Genomic DNA, 20,011 nt, shown 5'->3' with positions numbered 1-20,011 from the left:
TTCATTCATTGGCTCACAGTGTTCATTCACTGGTGTTTTCGTTAATTTTGCACTATTTAATTATTTTTTATAAAGCTTTTTGGTAAAAACAAAATTTGTTTACCGGATTATGAAATTTGAACTCTTAAAAATCTATTTTCAAAAGTTTTGTAAGAATAATCAATTATTATAACGTGAAATGGACTAGTTGTAATCAGTGATTTCCTTAAGTGTTCATTCACTGGGTCACTCACCCTATGAAATTATTAGATTTATTTATCAAAGTTGTTGAACTTTTAAAAGTAACGGAATCATTCAAAAAGGAACTCACAAGTATTTTAGAATTAACTAAAAAGTCAAGTAGAGCGCTAGGGCTAGTGTACAACTGTGCTCGAAGCAAATGTGTACAATTCCAACTGTGTACTAATTAGGGTGGGCTAAAAATGCATTTCCACCGGGAACTTCTAAATCCCACTTAATTAACATGGGAAAATTTTTAATTTTCGAAAAATTGAACTCATTTTCCAGGGTTCCATCAAAACCAGCCAAGTTTTTTAGGGATTTAAGAGCAGTGCCTACGAAATAAAACCATACTAATAACTTTCATTTCTAACCCACCCGCACCCTCCACGCAGCGTCCCAATTTACCCAAAAATAAAAAATAAACTACATTTTTACGTATTATTGTTTTTTGTTTTAGTAATTTTCGTCATCTTTTTCATTCGAGTAACCACAATGGGCAATTTGAATATTTACCATAACTTTTAAACCATTTACAATTTTTTAAACAAATTAAAAATATTTAAGCAATTATATTCCCCAAAAATGTGAAAAATAATCGTATTTTATGATTGAAATGTACTTTATCATTGTTTGGAGTAGTACATTTTTCTAATAATATTATGTAGTTATTTAAATTATTAATTATTGTTTATTTTCAAATTTTCTAAAAATCGAGCCAGAGATGTCCGCACTTTTTTCAAATTGGTAGGCTATACTACTTTTTGTTTAATAATTACATAATTTTGATAAATTTCTTCTAATGTAATGCTGAAGGAAGAAGTGGAAAAAGTGCTAAAAAGGATTTATGCTAAGGTAGAGATAAAGAAAGTGCCAATTGTAGGAAGGGAAGAGCGAAAAGGTAAAAAAATGCTACCAGAGGAACTAAAGCAATGGTAACATAAGAGGGAGGTCATGACAGATAAGATTGTTGTTATATGGAAGCCCGGAGAGAATAGAGAATGATTTGACATGGGTAGAAAGGAAGATGCAGTATAAATTAAGGAAAATGGCGGAAGAAGGGAAACGGGAAAGAGAACAAGGCTTAAGTATGGGAGAATACAGATGGACGGAGAGTGGTGGGATTGGGATGAAGAAAGAGAAGAGATAGTAAGAAATGAGGTATCGGGAAACTAGGAGATGAATGAATGGGAGATAGGAAAATAAGAAATAATAAGAAACAAAAAGAGACGACAAACGAAAGCAGGGAAGAAAGAAAGATATGTTACTGGAATATAGCAAGATTGGAGAGAAGGGATAGGGACTTTATATGAGAAATTTGACACAATGGGATGTAGTAATAATGATGGAGACGTGGATCGATGAAAAGGGATGGGAAATAGTAAGGGGTAGGTAAAGATGGGAGGAGAGAAGTAGAAGGTAGTAGGGGTTTATGTGAAGTGTAAAATGCAGGAGAAAGTAGAGAAGATGAGAGAAATTATTGAAGAAAATAAAGAGATGAGGCTTATAATAGGTGTCGTTTTGAATGCGAGAACAGGAGATAGGGGATGAAGGGAATGGGGAAAAGATAGAGGAAGAAAATCAAAAGATAAGGTACTGAATGTGGTGGGAAAGAATTATTAAAGAAGTTCGAGGAGTAGGGATGGTTTATCCTAAATGAAAGTATAGAGGGAGATGAGGAACAAGAATATACACGCACAGAAGGGGAAAGAAAAACGGCAATTGATAATGTGATCGTGGATGATAAGGTAAGAGAGAAGGTCATGAAACTAGAGGTAGGTGATTATATTGATTCGGATCACTTTCCCTTAATGGTGACACTAGAGAGAGAAAAAAATTATCGAAATATTAATAAAAAGGAAGCAAAGGTAAAAAGTGTAGGAAAAGAGGATTGGTCAAGACAAAGAAAAGAACAGTTTAGAGAAAAGTTCAGAAATATCAAAATGAAAGAGGGAAATGTGGACGAGGAGATGGAAAAAATGGTAAGAGCAATGAAAAGAGGATTATAGTGCACAAACAAAAACGAAGTTAGTAAAGGGGGAATAGAAGTGGATGGGACGAGGATTATGAAGAGAGAAAAAAGAAGTTTAGAAAGGAATTAAGAAAGTGGAGAAAAGAAAAAAGTAATGGGGAAGAATATAGGATAAAAAAGAAAGAGTATACTGAGTTGTGTGAATAAAAGAAAGAGGAAGAGAATAAAAGGTTTCAAGAAGTGGCAGCGAAGGCTAGAACCGAGGAAAAGTTATGGAAGGTAGTAAATAGAGAAAGAGAAAGAAGAAAACGAGTAATTCAAGATATTGAAATGGTAGAATGGATAAAATATTTTTTGCATTTGCTAGGAGGAGTAGAAAGAAAATTTAGGAAGGGAGGAAAATATAGCAGAGAAAAAGATGAGGAAGAGGACATAACAAGGCAAAAAATAGTCATGGTGTTAGGAATAATGAAGGATGCAAAGGCACCTGGTACATATGGGATTGCAAATAAAGTATGGAAATATAGAGGGACGGAACTAGAGGAATGGATATAGATAATTAGTAATCGAGTATGGAGAGGAAAGAGGTGGCTAGAGCTACGGAAGGGCGGAATAGTGATACCAAGTGTGAAGAAAGGCAAAGGAGAAGACGTTAAAGATTATAGGGGTGTCAGGCTGTTGCTAACACTGTATAAAGTATATGTAACGGTTTTGTCGGAGAGATTGTAGAAAGAAGTTGAGGAAGAAAGATAAAGCCATCAAATCAGACAGGGTTCTGAAAAGAAATGGGGGTGATGGAAAACATACAGGTTCTGAACTTTCTAGTAAATAAGAGAACTAAAGGGGAAAAAGAGGCAATGATAGCAATGTCCGTGGGCTTGAAGGCGGCGTTTGACTCATTAGACCGAGGCGAAATAGAAAAAGTTATAGTGAAAAGGAAGATAAGAGAGGGAAAAAGAAATAAGGAGAAAAGGTTGGGGAGGAGTTAGGATAGGTAAGGAAAATATATATATATATACACTGGCATACGCAGATGACATAGTCTTGATGGCAAAAGATGAAGAAGGGTTGGCGGGCTTAATTACAGGATTATAGAAAGACTTGAGTGGAAAAAAGTTGAATTTAAATGTAGAAAAGACAAAGATAATGAGGTTTAGAAAAGGAGGGTGAAGGAAAAAGAGATAGACGGGGATATGAAATGGAATAGTTTAGAAGAAGTAAAAGAGTTTAAATATTTGGAATATATCTTGCAAACGAATGGAGATCATAGAGCTCATATAGGAGGAAGGATAAAAAAACCAGCAGAGGTAATGAAACAGATATGGAGAATAGGAAAAAGAAGGTACACAAAATATTGGAGAAGGAGAATGTGGTTATTTGATACGCTGGAATGGCCGGTATTCAGTTATGGGGTACAGATATGGGGATGAAAAGAGAGGAAAGATATTGAGAGTTTACAAGAAAAGTTTATAAGGTGGACACTAGGGGCAGACTGAAGGACATCAGGATACCTGGTGAGAGAAGAATCGCAAAGGGAGTTAATTAAGTATTAGAGCGGGAAAGAGGGCATGGAAATTTTAGACGAAGCCTAGAGGTAAAAAAAAGGGGGGGGGGGGAGTTAGCGAGAAAGTGCTTGATGGAGGTAGAAGAGAGGAGAGGGAGGACGATAGAATTATAGAGATGGGAAGAAGAAAGACGGAAATTTTTTAATGCGAGAAACATAGAAGACGGGACTGGAGTAAACTATGAAGAATTTGAAAAAAAGGATAGGGAAAGACACTTAATAGAAAGATGGGGGATGATTGAGGAATCAAAATACAATAAATGGTATAATATGATAAAAAAGGAGGGAGTACCAAAGTATTCAGAAAAAGGATGGGGAGAGAGAAGATGAATGGATGAAGGAGTTGGAGGGTGCTAGAGGAGTGAATGAGAGAGAATGAAAGAATGCATGTGAAAAATAGGCAAATTGGAGGTATAAAAAAGTGAAAGAAAAAGGAAATGGAAGTCGCTTAGATTAGAATCATAAAGATTGTAAGTAATCTTTATGTAACAGTATACGTCTCCCCCCTCCCCTCTCAAACATAATTTTCTGTGTTCTGTTTTATTTCATTTTTTTAGCTATCGAAAAGAAACTGCCTGAGCAAATATAGATTGTTTAAACAAATAAAAATGTATTAAGCATTAACATGAATGTATCAAAATTGTATAATTATTCCACAAAACGTAACATTGATACTAATTTAAAAAGAAAGTTTATATGTGGATCAATTTTTAGAAATTTTGGAAACAGACAATAAATAATTATTTAAATAATTACATAACGTTTTAGAAAAATTTACTGCTGCAAATTTAAATTTGCACTGGAAAAAATAGTTGGTTGGGACAACTAACAAAGTCACTGCTATTAAAGTGGTTGAGGCTACTACTTTTATTGGCAAGATTGGTAGTAGTTGTCCTTACTACTTTATTTGTTCTCGCTACAACTTTCTAACGTAGGTACTACTTTCAGTTAATTGTTTTTACTACTTAAAATAGTAAGCGTTACTACTTTAGTTATTAAGTCTTACTATTGAATTAGTTATTTTGCAATTAAATTAGTTGATCTTACACTGAAAAAAAATGGTTCAGTTGCAACAAGAAGCTCCTTATTAGTAGAGTTGGTGTAAGCTACGACAACTACTTCGATGGTAACAGTAACTACCAGTTTGCTACGGTAACAAGTCGCCGTTAGTCCTCGTATGAAGGTTATATTAGTGAGGATAGTAATTGTAGTCATAACAAGTAAATTAGTTACATTTACCAGCAATTTATTTTCCAAGAAATAAAAGTAGTAAAGGTTACAAGTTTTGGCCCTTTGCGATATTGGCAGAACTGAATTCTGAGTAGTGCTGCCAACATTCGCATCGAAATGTTTCGTCATGTTTTCGATGACCGCCATTTTAATCTGAACCTTAACGTATAATGTGTAAACACGTGGAAAATATTGAAGAGTATCGTATAGATCCTTAGGGCGTCGTCTACGGCCTACGCTTAGGGCACCTTTTCACGGAGGCCTGTTTTGAAATAATCGTCGATTTAATATTTTTCATAGGATTTATTTGTAGTTAGTTTGTTCTTTTATGGCAAATTTGATTGATTTGTAACATATAAATGCGAACTCGATGTGCCAAATAAATTCAACGAATACTTCAAAACAGGCCTCCGTGAAAAGGTACCCTAATTTGTATAAAACATCATCGTGACAATTCAGCTTGCCAGCGGGATGAATATGATTATATGAATAGTAAGAAAACATAAGATTGAATAGTAATATTATATAAGATTATATAATAGTAAGGATTACTACTTTAAGTAGTACACTGAAAAAAATAGTTGGTTGGGACAACGAACAAAGTAGTAGGGCCAACTACTTTAGTTTGTAATATATGCCGCTGCTATTGAACTGCTTGGGGTTACTACTTTTATTCGCAAGGTTGGTAGTAGTTGTGCTTACTACTTTATTAGTTGTTGCTACAACTTTCGATAGCAGATACTACTTTCAGGTAGTTGTATTTACTACTTCAATTAGTAAGTCTTACTATTAAAAGTAGCAAGTTTCACTATTTAAAATAGTAGTCCTTACGATGGGATGGTAATGAAAAACATTATAATTTTAATATTTAAAAGTATAACACTTATATAAAATAGTAAGAACAAGTATTTTAATGGATATAATAAATAAAATAATTATAAAAACTAGAAAGTGAGTGTGGTTTTGTGTATTAAGTAATACATATTTAGACATTTATCATATTCTCATATTTAAACTATTTATTATATATTCTCCAATGCTGATCTAAATTTTGGTGGCAAAGTTGGAAGTAAAATATAAACTACTCCTAACTTTTGAACCCCATGGTGACTTTCTATTACGTTATTGACTTCGAAATCATCAAAGTATATAAAAAAAGGTATAACTAGTTTTCCAAAAAAACAACGGTCTACTTTTTCCCGCCATAACTTTCCTTGAATGAAGTTGGATAAAAAACTTCAGTTTCTTTCCTCAAGTTTACCATGTTATTTAAAACAGTCGTTAAGACTCCTGGCATATCGAAAAAAGCTTTTAGAATTTTTCTTAGTGGCACGAATTTACATTTTACTGAAGGTTGTTCTTCTGTCATGTGTCCGTCACAATATTTCTCATCTACGGTATCCCCTACTATTTGAGCATCAGCTCTGATGAAACAACTTGTTTTGTCAAAAATCTTAAATCGCCTATGTTCAGTTTAAAACTTATCAAGAGCTTTTGATATTTCGTTTAGACTATCATCAATGGAAGTAATGTTTTTTTTTGCTAACTTCATTACTTCTTTAAGCATTGTATACAATGGATTTTGCCGTTGACAAAACTTCGTCCACTAATTCTTTCGACTGATTAAAAATTGTCTGTACATGTATTCGTGGCAAGTTTGGAGCAGCGTACAATTTTCCAAAAAAATCCACAAAGAAATCAACAAATTTTGGTTGGATTTCATTAATCGACAATGCAGGAGTGTCATCAATTTCCGAGGCAGGTAAAGTGGACGTATCATTAGAGACATCACGATTCTTAATGCCTAGTGAGTTTTCATCTAATTTTTTGATATTATGTGGACTATTTTAAGATGTAATTGCAAACCCATAATTGTAGGCAGTGTGGTCGAGCATTCTGTGCACCGAGGCATTATAATAAAAGAATATATGTATCCTGATGCTCACAATAGTTTGTTGAAGACAAAATAAATTATGCTTAAGAAATAAAAAACTAAATTTTTAAAAGACATGTATCACTAGTATTGCATCGACTTCATAAAACATAATAATATGTTTTGACATAGCTTAAATGACTAGGACATATTGCTCAATTTATGACAAATAAAACTCAATTCAGGAATCGGTTTATCCCACACGGTTTCAATACCGAAGATCACTTTTTGCAACAATAACCATAAGGGTTTACTTTGTACAGGGTAAGACGCATGCAATGCGTGAATGCATTTGAAGCAAACTTCTACTGCCCTCAAAGGATTTTCCAATCGGAAACAGTTATTATCAATAATAACATAGGACTCCGTTGTGTCGCTTGTAGTTTCTCCAACAACTGCTGGAAGCGGTTGCCAATTTTTCTTCACTTTTTGCAGATTCTTACGTTGCCTTTCAATTAAATATTCCAAGTTTGCGATATTCTAAAATGAATAAATAAAAAAATATATATATATTTTTAGATAATTCTAAGGAATTAAAGAATATTGAAATAGATCACAGTTTTAAAATTGTTATATCTATACTCTATTCAGAACACCTTGAAACTTAATAAAGAGGTTATATACATTTATTTATATATTAATAAAGATCAGGAATGTTATGCACCATCCATTGAGTAAATCAAAAATTCCAAAAATAAGTAAATTTACTTGATGATAAAATATATTTCTAAATATTTCTAAACATTATAAATAAAAGAGAATATTTTAATTAAAATTTTTTCGCTATTCGGAAATGAGTCTATTCTTAAAATTTTGTTATCACAATATATTATTTCTAAAATTTTGCCAAAACTTGAAAAGAGATGAGAAAAAGGATATTATAGTTACAGCTAAAATTAATTTAAAAATAATTTAGGTTTTATTTAAAAAGATTCAGTTAAAGTTTTGAAAATGTCAAAATATGTCGAAAAAGAATCTGGAAGATTTTTAGTCAAAGTTTGTAATTTTTGAAGGATTTAAAAAAATTGTAGGAAAACTTTGAATTATTTCAAGAGATATTTTAAAGTTTTCGAGGTTTTGAAAAAATTCAAAATCAATTTAAAATTTGCAAAGAGATCAGAAGATTAAGGTTAGAAAAAGAAAACAAAACCAAAAATTAGAACAATATATTTTTGAGGATATTCAAAAAGATATGAAAATATTTCCCAAGATTTCCAAAATTGTCAGAAAATACTATTGGAACAATTTAAGGAAATTCTTTTTATCTGGTCTAAAAAGAAATATTTTCATTCAGTTTAAAGGATATTAAAGAATTTTATAAGTTTTTTAGGGATTAAAAATATTTTAAAATTTTCAGATTTCCGAAAATTTGTGAAATTAGTTTTTCCAAGCATCAAGAAGTCCTAAATATCTTGTAAACTGACACACATTCTTTCTACAATTTTGTGACTTATTAGAAATCTTCAAAAATATTTTTCAATTTTTTCGAAATGATTACGAAAATTACATTGATATAATTTTAAGGCAAATAAATCAAGAAAATAAAAAAAATAGTTATTAGAAATTTTGGCTCACACTTTTTTTCCTTCTTGCCTGAAAAATCTTTTTCGGTTAAAAATTCAACAATTTGAATAAAATTAGTCTTTTTGTTTCAAAATTCGCGTCTTCTGATAGAAATATCTTCTATTTTCACTAAAATCACAAGTTAATGTTCTCGGTAGTAAATTTATGTATTTAGGAGATAATTAACTTTTCTGTCGAAAATTCATATTAATGTTAAAAAAGTATCTGTTTTCTAGAAAATTCGTCTCTTCAGGCAATGTTTCATCTATCTTAATTAAAAATACAAGTGGTAAAGAATTCTTTTCTTTTTTTTTGTTGACCATTCGACTGTTTTGTTCAAAGTTGGTCTTTTATTTATCAATTCCACAGTTTTGGCATAAAAATAAAAATCTTTTTTCAATGAAGTATTAACTATTAAATTTTTCTTTGAGAATTCTTAATGAATAAAATAACTGAAAAAACTTACATTCGCATAAAGAATAAATAATTCTGCAACTTCAGGTCTTTTCGGTCGCCACTTTATACCATTTTTACCGTTGGTGGTAACAGGCTCGAACAGATTCGCCAGTCCCAAAATTCCACATTATCATCTCCTGTAAATAAATTATTATTATAATGTGATTTAAAAAATGAGGACAAAATTTTACTTCAGGTACATAATTCTTGTGAATATGAGAAAAAAATAGAATGGCCGATAACATACCGCTAATATAGAGACTTTGTTCTACTTTTTTGACAAACTTTGCCGAGAAAATTTTACGGCACAGGTTGGATACATATGATCAAAATCATATTCCATCTGAAAAAGATAACACTTACACATTATTTACACATAAATAAACCTGTATAAATACAAATATTCGGACATACTTTCTTAAATAAAATCTTACTAGAGTGTAACCTAATGGCGGTTTTAAAACCTCATATTTGTCGAAATAAACGGCAATAATTTGTAAATCTTCTTTTTGTTTGATCGTTCTTTTACGCTTTCCAATGTTAATAACTAAAGCGTATCCTATTCGGGAATCTAAGGGTACTTTTGTTGTGAGTTTCCATTTTTCGACAACATCTGTCCATGGTTCTATCTTTGTTTTTAACCATGTTATAGCATCAAGAACTTCTTGTCCTAAAAGAAAATAAAATTCTCAATTCAATTTTCTTCAAAAAGCATGTATATATATTTTTTTAATCGATCCGCTTCGCGAGTACATCATCGTCACGCGCTGCGCGTATTTTAGCCGAAAAATGTAATTTTTGGATTTTTTATTATTTTGTATTCTGTCAAAATTAAAATTTTGGATTTTTCGAGAAAATTCAAAAAGTTTTTCTGATAATATTTTAGGGAATTTAAAAAGCAACATTTTTCTTCCCTTGACTTTTCCATATGTAGGTTACTTGGCTCAAAATGATCATTTTCGTGTTTTTTGAAATTTTGTAAATCCTGTAACTCTGGCAAATTTTGGTTTTATTAAAAAAAGTTACAATGATTAATTGTTCACCTTTTTGAATACTCTGACTACCTGTACAGAAAATATTTTGATCTTGAAAAAAGTGATCTCAAAAATATTAAAATTGTGCTCGTTTTGAATTTTTATATAAAATGGCTGGCCAACGAACTTGGTCTTCATTTTAAGATACTAATAGCGTGTACCAAAGGAAATCCAATCAGCGAATTATTTCGAAAGTTATTGTGCTAACAAACTAAAAAAAACATCCACGAACGGACAGGCGGACAGACAAATTTGTAAAAACATGTTTTTCGTATTCAGGGGGTCTGAAAACGTAGACATTTGATAAAAACTAGTTAAGGGGGAGGAAGGGTCAAATTTTACACAAATCTAATATTCTCTCTAATGAGGATGTTAAAAATTGCAATTATAAAAAAAATGTCTTGTAATTTTCTCAAATAAGGCTATTAGGATAAAATTATTTGGGGTCCTACATAAGGATTGTCAAAACATGCAATAGAAAACTGAAAATTTTTAATTAAACTTATAATACCTGTAACTGGTCGATTATTTTCATTTTGCTCAGGTTCTCTTCCTCTTTGAGCAGACTTTCTTAATTCCTTTCCGAGATTAGTATATTTGTTGTAGAGTTTTCATTTAGGATTAATGACAATATCTCCAATAACTTTTCGTGGAATGTAGTAAGTATCCTGAAGTGATGGAAGTAAATAGTTAGATGAAATTTAGCAAGGAAAACTAATTAAAAGGCCGAAAATGATAATATTTCAAAATTTTGCATTTAAGCCCATTTCTACTTATAAATAATAAAGTTTTAAAATATTATCTGTTTTTTTCTTACTACTTACAGGAATTTCATTTGGAAAAATTGCAGTTATCTCTCTCGAGAGTTGAACGAATCGTTTTGGTTCAATTCTGAAATTAGATACCATTTAAGTAAAATTCATCTCAATCTTCTTTTGTGTAAGATCAGTTAAGCAGTAAAATTATTATTAATCATTTTTTATACCTGTTTTCTGTGTCTGTTTAATTCGGTAGTCACCAATAACTCGGATAACTTATTTCTATAAGTATTGTTAAGTTCACAGTGTGAGTCATAATAATTAATAATAAGGTCCCCATTAGCTTGATGAGTTTTTAGTGCTTCGGATACAGACTGTAACACAAAAATGTAGTGAAATTTATTTCTCTGCAACAATAAAAATATATTCTGGTACTGAAAATTACGAATTCTGAAAGCATTATTTGATGCCAATAAAAATGATACATTAACAATATCTAATCTTCTATTTGTTTCAATAGGTGAAATTTTTTCTATTTCATAATCAGTCAGTTCTCTTATTTTTTCACTACGATGATTTTTTTCCTCTGCTCCAGAAAGATTTTCACTCTGGACTGATTCTTCAGGATTTTCTTGAAACTGCTGAGAAGCGTTATCGTTTAAAGTTGAACCTTGTTCCCAAAATAAAGGCATATCAATGACACACTGTACCTGGAAGAAATGCCGCTTTTATTTAATTTCATGAATCTAATTGATCAAAATTCTAATGTTAGGCTGAGCAAAAAATGTTAATGAATATTATTTATATACTTATTAAAATTATAGAATTAAACTAATGGAAAAAGAATTAAATAACTTCATGATTGTTTTCTAATGATTTGACGCTTATTCATTATATGTACCGAACTACTTTGTTCTTCGTTAAAATAAGTCCTTAGTCGATTGAAAAACTTAAAAACTTTGTTTAAAAACATGAGAAAGCTCCACATACATAAAGAATTTTTACTTACCTTCAAATTTTTGTATGTACTCTTTAAATCCCCAACTTTCTAGTCATTTCTTCACTAGTGTACAAGACATTTTACGATTTTTTGATCGAATTATTATTTATATTTATACGACCCAGTGGGCACAAAATATGGCGACGTCTTCACGACATTGTTACGACATCTTTACGACAACTTTACGACATCATATGTCCATATCGTTTCGGTGGCTTTGCGATATCGTAAAGACATCGTCAGATCATACGACTCATTTACGATATCGCAGAGACACCTTAACTACATGGACATAGAATGTCGTAAAGTTGTCGCAAAGATGTCCTAACGATGTCGTAAAGACGTCGCCAAATTTTGTGCCCAATGGGGATTGACTTCGAAATTTTGCATTATTCAGGTTGAAATGGCAACGACCGAGAACATGAGGCGATATTTCGATGCGAATGTTGGCAGCACTGCTCAGATTTCAGTTCTACCATTATCTTACTACTTTTATTTCTTGGAAAATAAATTGCTGGTAAATATAACTAATTTATTTGTTGTGACACAATTACTATCCTTACTAATATAACCTTCATAGGAGGACTTACGGCGACTTGTTGCCGTACAAACCTGGTTACCCATTGGGCACAAAATTTGGCGACGTCTTTACGACATCGCTACGACATATTTACGACAACTTCACGACATCCTATTTCCATGTCGTTGAGGTGTCTCTACGATATCATAAATGAGTCGTATGATCTGACGATGTCTTTACGATATCGCAAAGACACCGAAACGATGTGGACATAGGATGTCGTAAAGTTGTCATAAAGATGGCATAATGATGTCATGAAGACGTCGCCAAAAAGTAGGTTAGACACTCGCAGATCATTTGTGATGTTCATTTTAGGCAGAGAATGCTTTAGTGTTGGTTCTACATATGTATCTGAACTCTAGTAAAGCATGACCAAAATTCCTTTCCAGGTGCTGTAGTTTTTCTGAGATTTCCCTATCCGCATCATCGTTAGTAATATCCGGATGTGGTTCTAATGGATCTGGTACATGATGTTCATTATCCCTAGCACCTATGCCTTCAGCATCAATCAAGTCTTCATTATCCACATCTTCCAAGGCAAGCTCATCAATAGGAAGCTGCCGTTCCACTTCCATTTTGATAGCAGCTATTTCAACAGCCGAAAGCAGTCTGTTTACAGATATTGAGCGTTTTTGATCTGTCAGATTCTGCTCATTTATTTTTGTGGCTAGCTTTGGGTATTTAAGTAAGAAGAGTCTATGATGTTCTCTTCTCACACTTTGCCCACATTTCTCTGCCAAAAAATAAAGGTGCATAACATCTCTGTTCATATGGTATGTCCATTTGCGTCGCTTTTTTGGTTGCTGAACCTCTGCTTCTGCCTCTGGTTGTTATTTTTCATTATTATATTATTATATATATTTTATTATATTATATTACTATATATATTTTATCTTATATATTATTATATATAAAAAACATTTCTGTGTTGGAATATTGTCACAGGCTTATACTGTCCAACATGTCGAAGGCTTTTTTTTGAGAGTTGGATTTTGATTTGATCATTTTACACGGGGCTGTCCCGGTATATATCATCAGTCACGGACGCATTTTTATAATGCAATCAAGTGATCTGATGAGAACAGTCTGCCCAGACATATTGGACCAAGCCTGGTTATTACCCCATCATTGACGGACTGGGTTGCAGTCAGTTACACGATGGGAGGGACCTACAGCTTAAGGTGGGTTCCGAACCACCAGAACCTCGGTAAAGGTACATTGAAAAATTTCAAGAGGTACCGGCTCAGGGATCGAACCCCTGACCTCTGAGGTGAAGTCCGAGTGTCTAACCAACTGAGCCACCGAGGCTTCCAACTATTATTATATAACATTATTATTATTACACCATTAAGCCATTTCTCTTTTGGGGTAGGCGTGACTCACTCTATGGGAAAGGGAGTAATGTGAGAAAGGGATATAAAATTTTTAGATTGATCTAGAATTCTCGTGATATTTATTTAAATAATACGTTCGTTCCGCAACACTGCTCCGACCCAGGTTTCTGATCAATCTCTCTAGCAATCACCCTAAGTGAAGATCCACACAAAGTCGTCATGTGAGGTTCCCCACTTGACTCCATTAGTATCCAATGTCTTTTGTTTCAGGCGTCATTCACTCTACTGACACTCTTTTTATTGACTATTTGTCGCCATATTTTTCTGTCATACTTCTGACATACCTTGATACACTTGTTTCGTTAGTCGTTCATTTAGCATTCTCTCAACATGCGCGAACCATCTTAACCGATTTCTTTCCCATGTGTCTACTAACGTCTCTTCCGCACCACATTCTTTGAGAATTATTTCGTTTCTCACTTTGTGCATTAGAGTTTTCCCGCATATCATGCGCGAGAATCACATGTCAATTGCATTAACTTTACTCTTATCTTTTTCTTGATGGATCCATGTCTCGCTACCGTTTAGTACAGTCGGTACAAATATAAAGTTATCTATTGCCATTTTAGCTTTATTTTATTTATTTTTACTTCTGATAAGGTGCCCTGCTCTACCAATAACCTTCTTACCTTCATTTGTGCGTCTATCTAACTCCTCCTCTATCTCCCCATCCCTAGTAAATAAGCTACCAGGGTACACGAACTTATTAACTTGTTCAATTTTCTCATCATTTAATACAATATTGCATAGCATTTTCTCACTCTTTCCTTCGAACACCATCGTTTTTGTTTTATTTGCGTTAATTTTGAGGCCCATGCTCTTCATGGTTGCATTCAGTTTCTTCGAAATTCTTTGCAAGTCTTCGATGGACTCTGCCATAATAAACTTATCATCTGCGAACGGTAACCCACAATGAAGACATAACGCATCCTTGTCTAACTCCTTGAATAATATCGAAACAGTCACTCAAATTCCCATTCACCCTTGCACTTGCTTTGCTATCCGTATATATTGTTTTTATAGCTTGTAGGAGCCATCCAATGACTTCGTACTCTTTCAGGACTTCCCAACGTTTACTTCTGTCTACCTTGTCAAAAGCTTTCTCTAGGTCAATAAATGCACAGAAAACTTTTCTTCCTACCCTCAAACCTTTTTCTGTGATTTGCCTTGAGCTAAATATTTGATCCGTACAAGACCTTCCTGGCATAAACCCGCTTTGCAGTTCCCAACTCTTTTCTTCTGTTATTTTCATTACCCGACGAATAAGTATTTTTGAGTATATTTTGCTAACGGTACTTAATAAGCTAATTCCTCTGTAATTATTGCAGTCGCTTTTATCTCCCTTTCTTTTGTATATAGGTACGATAGTCGCTTTTTTCCAATCGTCTGGAACGTCTCCCATCTCAAAAGATAAACTTATCAATTACAGTCTATGTGGTACCGTGTTTAAGCATTTCAGCGTTAATACAGTCTACCTCGGCAGCCTTACCGTTTTTTAAGTCCTTAATTATATCCCTAACCTCAGTGACAAAGACTTTCTTAATTAAGTTGTCTAACGTATCGTGTTCAAAATCGCAGTTGTGATGTCCTATAGCTTCATCTCCGAATTGCCCCTTAAAATAGTATATGAAAGCCTCTAGTATCCCCATTTCTAGTATTCCCCATTACTATTTCTTATGTTGACAAATTCTGTACTTTTATTTCCCTTTATTTTTTTATAAAGCAGTTTCTTGCTTCCTTCAAAATCGTTTTGTATTTTCTTCTCTTCTTCTGCTCTAATTTTATCTTTACTTTCCTTGATTAATCGTTTGAGTATCCTCTTTTTGTATCTGTAATCATTTATGCGTCTATTTCTTTCATCATTGCTAAGACCTGCGATGTTCAAAGTTCTCCTGTACGCTTCTTTGTTTGCTTTTTGGGCAGCCTGAATTTCTTCATTCCACGACGCATCACCAGATATTCTTCCTACAACCGCGCTACCACACTCTTGAATCGCACATCTAAAAATGATATTCCGAAACTTTGTCCATGCGTCTTCTATATCTTTGTTTTTTATAAGCTCCTCCCATGTTGCCCTATCTATGCTTTCGATTATCTTATTTTGGAAATCTATTCGCACATCCGGTTTCTGTAGGTTTCAGAAGGTAATAATCAGTCTTGCATTCAGAACCTCTCATGGCCCTTGTATCTTTGACAAACTCTCTTAGTCTTTCATCTGCAACAACAAAGTCAATTATACTGTAGTTATTTCCTTTGGACCAAATGTACATGTGGATCATTTTATGCCTAAACCAAGGATTTGTAATGAACAGAACCCTTTCTAAGCATACGCCAACTAATGTATCTCCTTTATAGTTTATTCTTGGATCCCCGAAATTACCTGATACTTTTTCCGTATCCTGATTTTGGATGCCTACCCATCCATTCATATCTCCTAGCAGAATTATTCTTTCACCACCATCGAAAATATTTATTGTGTCGTTTAAAGTGCCCCAGAAGGCGTCTTTTACTTCTCTGGGATGCTACTTTCATGATTGCTCAAAGCAGTCTGGGAGATACAAAATCATGATCTCCGAGATGCTGCTTCGGTCTTTTATTTAAAATCAGACCTACTCCTTGCCTACCATGTGATTCACTATCTATTTCTGACCATATTTCAAATCCGCCTTTCAACACGCCGTTTTTATGTCTTTAGTTTCGCACCCCTTTTTCTTTGTTTCAGGCAGACATAAAATATCTAGTTTCCTTACATGAATAGTTTCTCGCAATTCTTTTACCTTGAGATCATTCACTCCCCTAGCATTCCAAACACCCAGTCTCCATTCGTCACCTGAAACTTGACCTTCGCAATTACCGTGTGCCTGCCTTTTTAAATTAAAGTTCCAGTCCTTTCCGAGGCTATTTTATTGTTTGTATTATTCATTGTTTATATTATACGCTCAACCACTACCTTTATGCTATACATTTATTTTGGGAGTCGAAATCATGTCCAAGTTAAGTAGAATTTCGTCATATGGTTGAGATTGTAGTTGTAACCTCAGTCCCACCAAACTTCTATTAATAAGGGAGGGTTGGAAGGGGGGGGGGGCTGAATAGGAACCGAGAGAGTCATCTTGGGTTTATGTTTTTATGCTGAGAAGATCATCAGCCTTTGAGTTCAATTTTTCGAAAATTCAAAGTTTCCCCATGTTCATTAAATGGAATTTTGAAGTATCCGGTGGCACGTGTGATATTCGAATTTCCAAAAAGAAAAAATTATGGATTTTCTTTCTCTGGAAATGGAAACTTGAGGGGGGGGGTGTCTTGCCCCGTAGCTCCAAAATCGTTTTTTCGACTAGCTAGTGCACATCGATGGTCGATGTTACAACTGATCACCAGCCCATCTGTGTACGTAGAAATTTAGACATGCACAGATGGGAGTTAGCTAACAGCGCGCGTGCACAGATAGGACCCTCCCAAATGTGCTAGTCTGAAATAATACAATCAGATTTTTAAAAAACTCATAAGTCCACGTGCAACTATGGTAACCCTCCCAACTGTGAAAGTCTCGATTAGTACCATCAGATTTTCGACTCACAAGTCCACGTGCAACATATAGTATCCTCCCAAATGTGCATTTCTCAAATAATATGATCAGTTTATCGACTCAAAAGACAAAATGAATTCACGAGTATAGAGCGTTAAAAAAAATAGTCAAAGTAGGCGCCTCGCAGCTAGAAAATAGATTTTGTGTAACCTATTAAGACGTAAATAAATCGTTCAATCCTCCCCCTCCCATACTTTGCCACTCTTTACTTTACACTTCACCCCACCCCTTTCCTAACTTCTGTCTCTTCTACTTCTCCCTCTCCTTATTGTCCAGCTGACACCATCTCCTTGTTTTCCCTCACTTTTCCTACTCTCATCCCCTCACTTATCCTCACTTCCCCTGTACCACTCTCCTCATTTAGTCTTATTTCCCCTATTTTTCTCTACTATTTTTTCTGACTTTCCCTACTTTTTTTCATTTTCCCTACTTTCCCTCCTTTCACTTTCCCACTGCTCACTTCCCTTATTCCCCTTCATTAATTTCCCCTCCTTCGTAGAAAGTACAAGAAATGGACGGAAACCTCACCGAAACTATAAAGACTTCTGTCGGGGCTAAGAATCTCTAAAAATTAAACTTAATTCACATCAAAATATGCTAAACTTAAAAAATATGTAAATCTTCACTATAGGAATAAGAGCAAGCGTAGGCACCTGCGCTTGTCGTCTGCATCTAGCTGCCTAGCAGAATGTCAGCGAATAAGAAGTAATTTAACAGTGTTAAGGATTTATAATGAAAAGACCTCTTTATTCTTGTTGCATATATTTAAAAGTAGATTTTCTAATGCATAAAATACCAAAGAATCGAACCACACAATTTTCACATCCTAAGAAATTTCTAGTTCATCAAAAAAATCAAAGTTGGATTTTCCCAAAATGCGGAGTAATAAGACCAACGAAATACAGCTTGTTTGAAATAAATAAATTAGCAAGCACTATGTTATTAAGATAATTAGTACGTATTGAATTATGATATACAATATAATGTAAGACACGAAATCTAGAAGAATGCGGGTGAATTCCACGTCTGATTAACTTTTTATAGAACAATGAATGTGACATGCTCGGTATCATGTCCCTCTCTGCCCTATTTTGCTCAGAGTGGTAGAATTTTTTAAATTCTTTCGAATCTGTCCTACAAGTATTTGGCCAGTAATTGCTCCATATTAAGAAATATTGATCGAAAGACAAGGATCTTGAGAACTTTTGAAAAACTAAAAAGTTTAACTGCATACTATAAATATTAAATGAGAGGACCTTTTGAAACACTAAAGTCAAAATAAACTAAAAATCGTGTAAAAATATTCATTTTTCCACATTTTGATCACAAGTATATTCCTAAATGCCTTAGCTTTAGATTTTCATACTCTTTTGGATTCCCTTTATTAAAAAACATATTTTAGGCAGTTTCGATATCTTTCATTTTTCAAAAATCACATTGCGTAAAATTTTGGCAATCATCCAGTAGTATTTAATGCATCCGATTAAAAAAATATTTAAAATTAAAATTCAGTTTGTCTCATAAAATCTATAATTAATTTCCTCTTAAATGTTATCAATCAGAGGGTGGATTATGCAACAACAGAGGTGATGGATAATGATCGTGGAGTACCTTTTAGCTGTTGTAAATATAATTCGCTGCTGCCTTGTATACACGTGCAAATGAGCGAAGCAGATGTCAAAACAATCAACGTTCATGGCTGTTCTAAGATCTTGAACCAGGTTCTCATCAGAATCGTAGTTTTTGGATACATCATGACATCAATGTTAATAATCACTCAAGGAATCTTGTTGTATTTTATAGCGAAAGTATGAATATCATCAATTCTGCCACTTATATAGGTATTTCTCCACATAAAGGTCACTAATTACCCTTTCTTTAGAAAAAAACTCGATTTACTTTCCAACATTTTGTAATATATTTCGCAGAAAATTGTATATGATTCGAGAACGTTGCATATGATTTTCAGAAGTTTCTTTATCATAGCGAAAAAATTCCAATACATTCAATATTAATGAAACAACTTTTTCATTTGCTAACAATCCTTTAAAATTAGTAGATTATTTTTTCTCATTAAAAAATGTGAATCGTCGCCTGTCTAATAATCTGACGCCGTACATCTAATATTTTGAACATTCAAAAAACATTTAAAAAATCAATTCTCAAAGTATTTCTGGATGTGTGTATTTATCGTGGTGGAAATAAATTCGACTTTTTGAATTTGACTCGAATTTTCTATAAGATTCAATTTACCACGTTTATTAGGCATATTTCTTACATAAATATGTTAAATTATTTTATTTTCATATCAAAATTTTATTTTAAAGTGCATAAATAAAAAAAATATAACGTTTATGTGCATGATGAAACTGAGAAAAAATAATGATCCATATATACACAGAAAGAAATTTCAAGATATTAATTCACGGAAGCGCATGATTTTAGAGCTAAAATTTTTACGTGCCTTAAAGTCTCGGACTCTATGATCTAAAATCATAGAATTCAAGACCTGAGGGCAAAGGGGTGTGGTGTAATACCTGAAAATTCGAGACCTATGCTTTAAAAGCAAGGGTTGCAAGATCTTAGTTCTCACGCCAAAGCGTAATAATTCAATGAGCAGTTACTTTTATTATTATTATTACACCATTAAGCCATTTCCCTTTCGGGGTAGGCGTGACTCACTCGGCAGGGGAAAGGAGTAGTGTGTGGATGGGATAGAGAT

General features: G+C 33.4%; 1 protein-coding gene across 5 annotated transcripts in view; it reads left to right on the top strand.

The window, feature by feature from the left end:
* The window catches only part of LOC117180122 (peripherin-2-like), a 54,369-nt gene that overhangs the window by 17,582 nt on the left and 16,776 nt on the right, over positions 1–20,011 (top strand). For all 5 annotated transcript variants that reach the window (XM_033372464.1, XM_033372461.1, XM_033372462.1 and 2 more), the window contains one exon: positions 18,852–19,097. In XM_033372464.1, coding sequence (XP_033228355.1) covers positions 18,852–19,097 — 246 coding nt within the window. The remainder of the gene's footprint in view (positions 1–18,851; positions 19,098–20,011) is intronic.

Source organism: Belonocnema kinseyi, chromosome 9, assembly GCF_010883055.1.
Source record: "Belonocnema kinseyi isolate 2016_QV_RU_SX_M_011 chromosome 9, B_treatae_v1, whole genome shotgun sequence".
Lineage (NCBI taxonomy): Eukaryota > Metazoa > Arthropoda > Insecta > Hymenoptera > Cynipidae > Belonocnema > Belonocnema kinseyi.
This window is presented reverse-complemented; position numbering and strand designations above follow the sequence as displayed.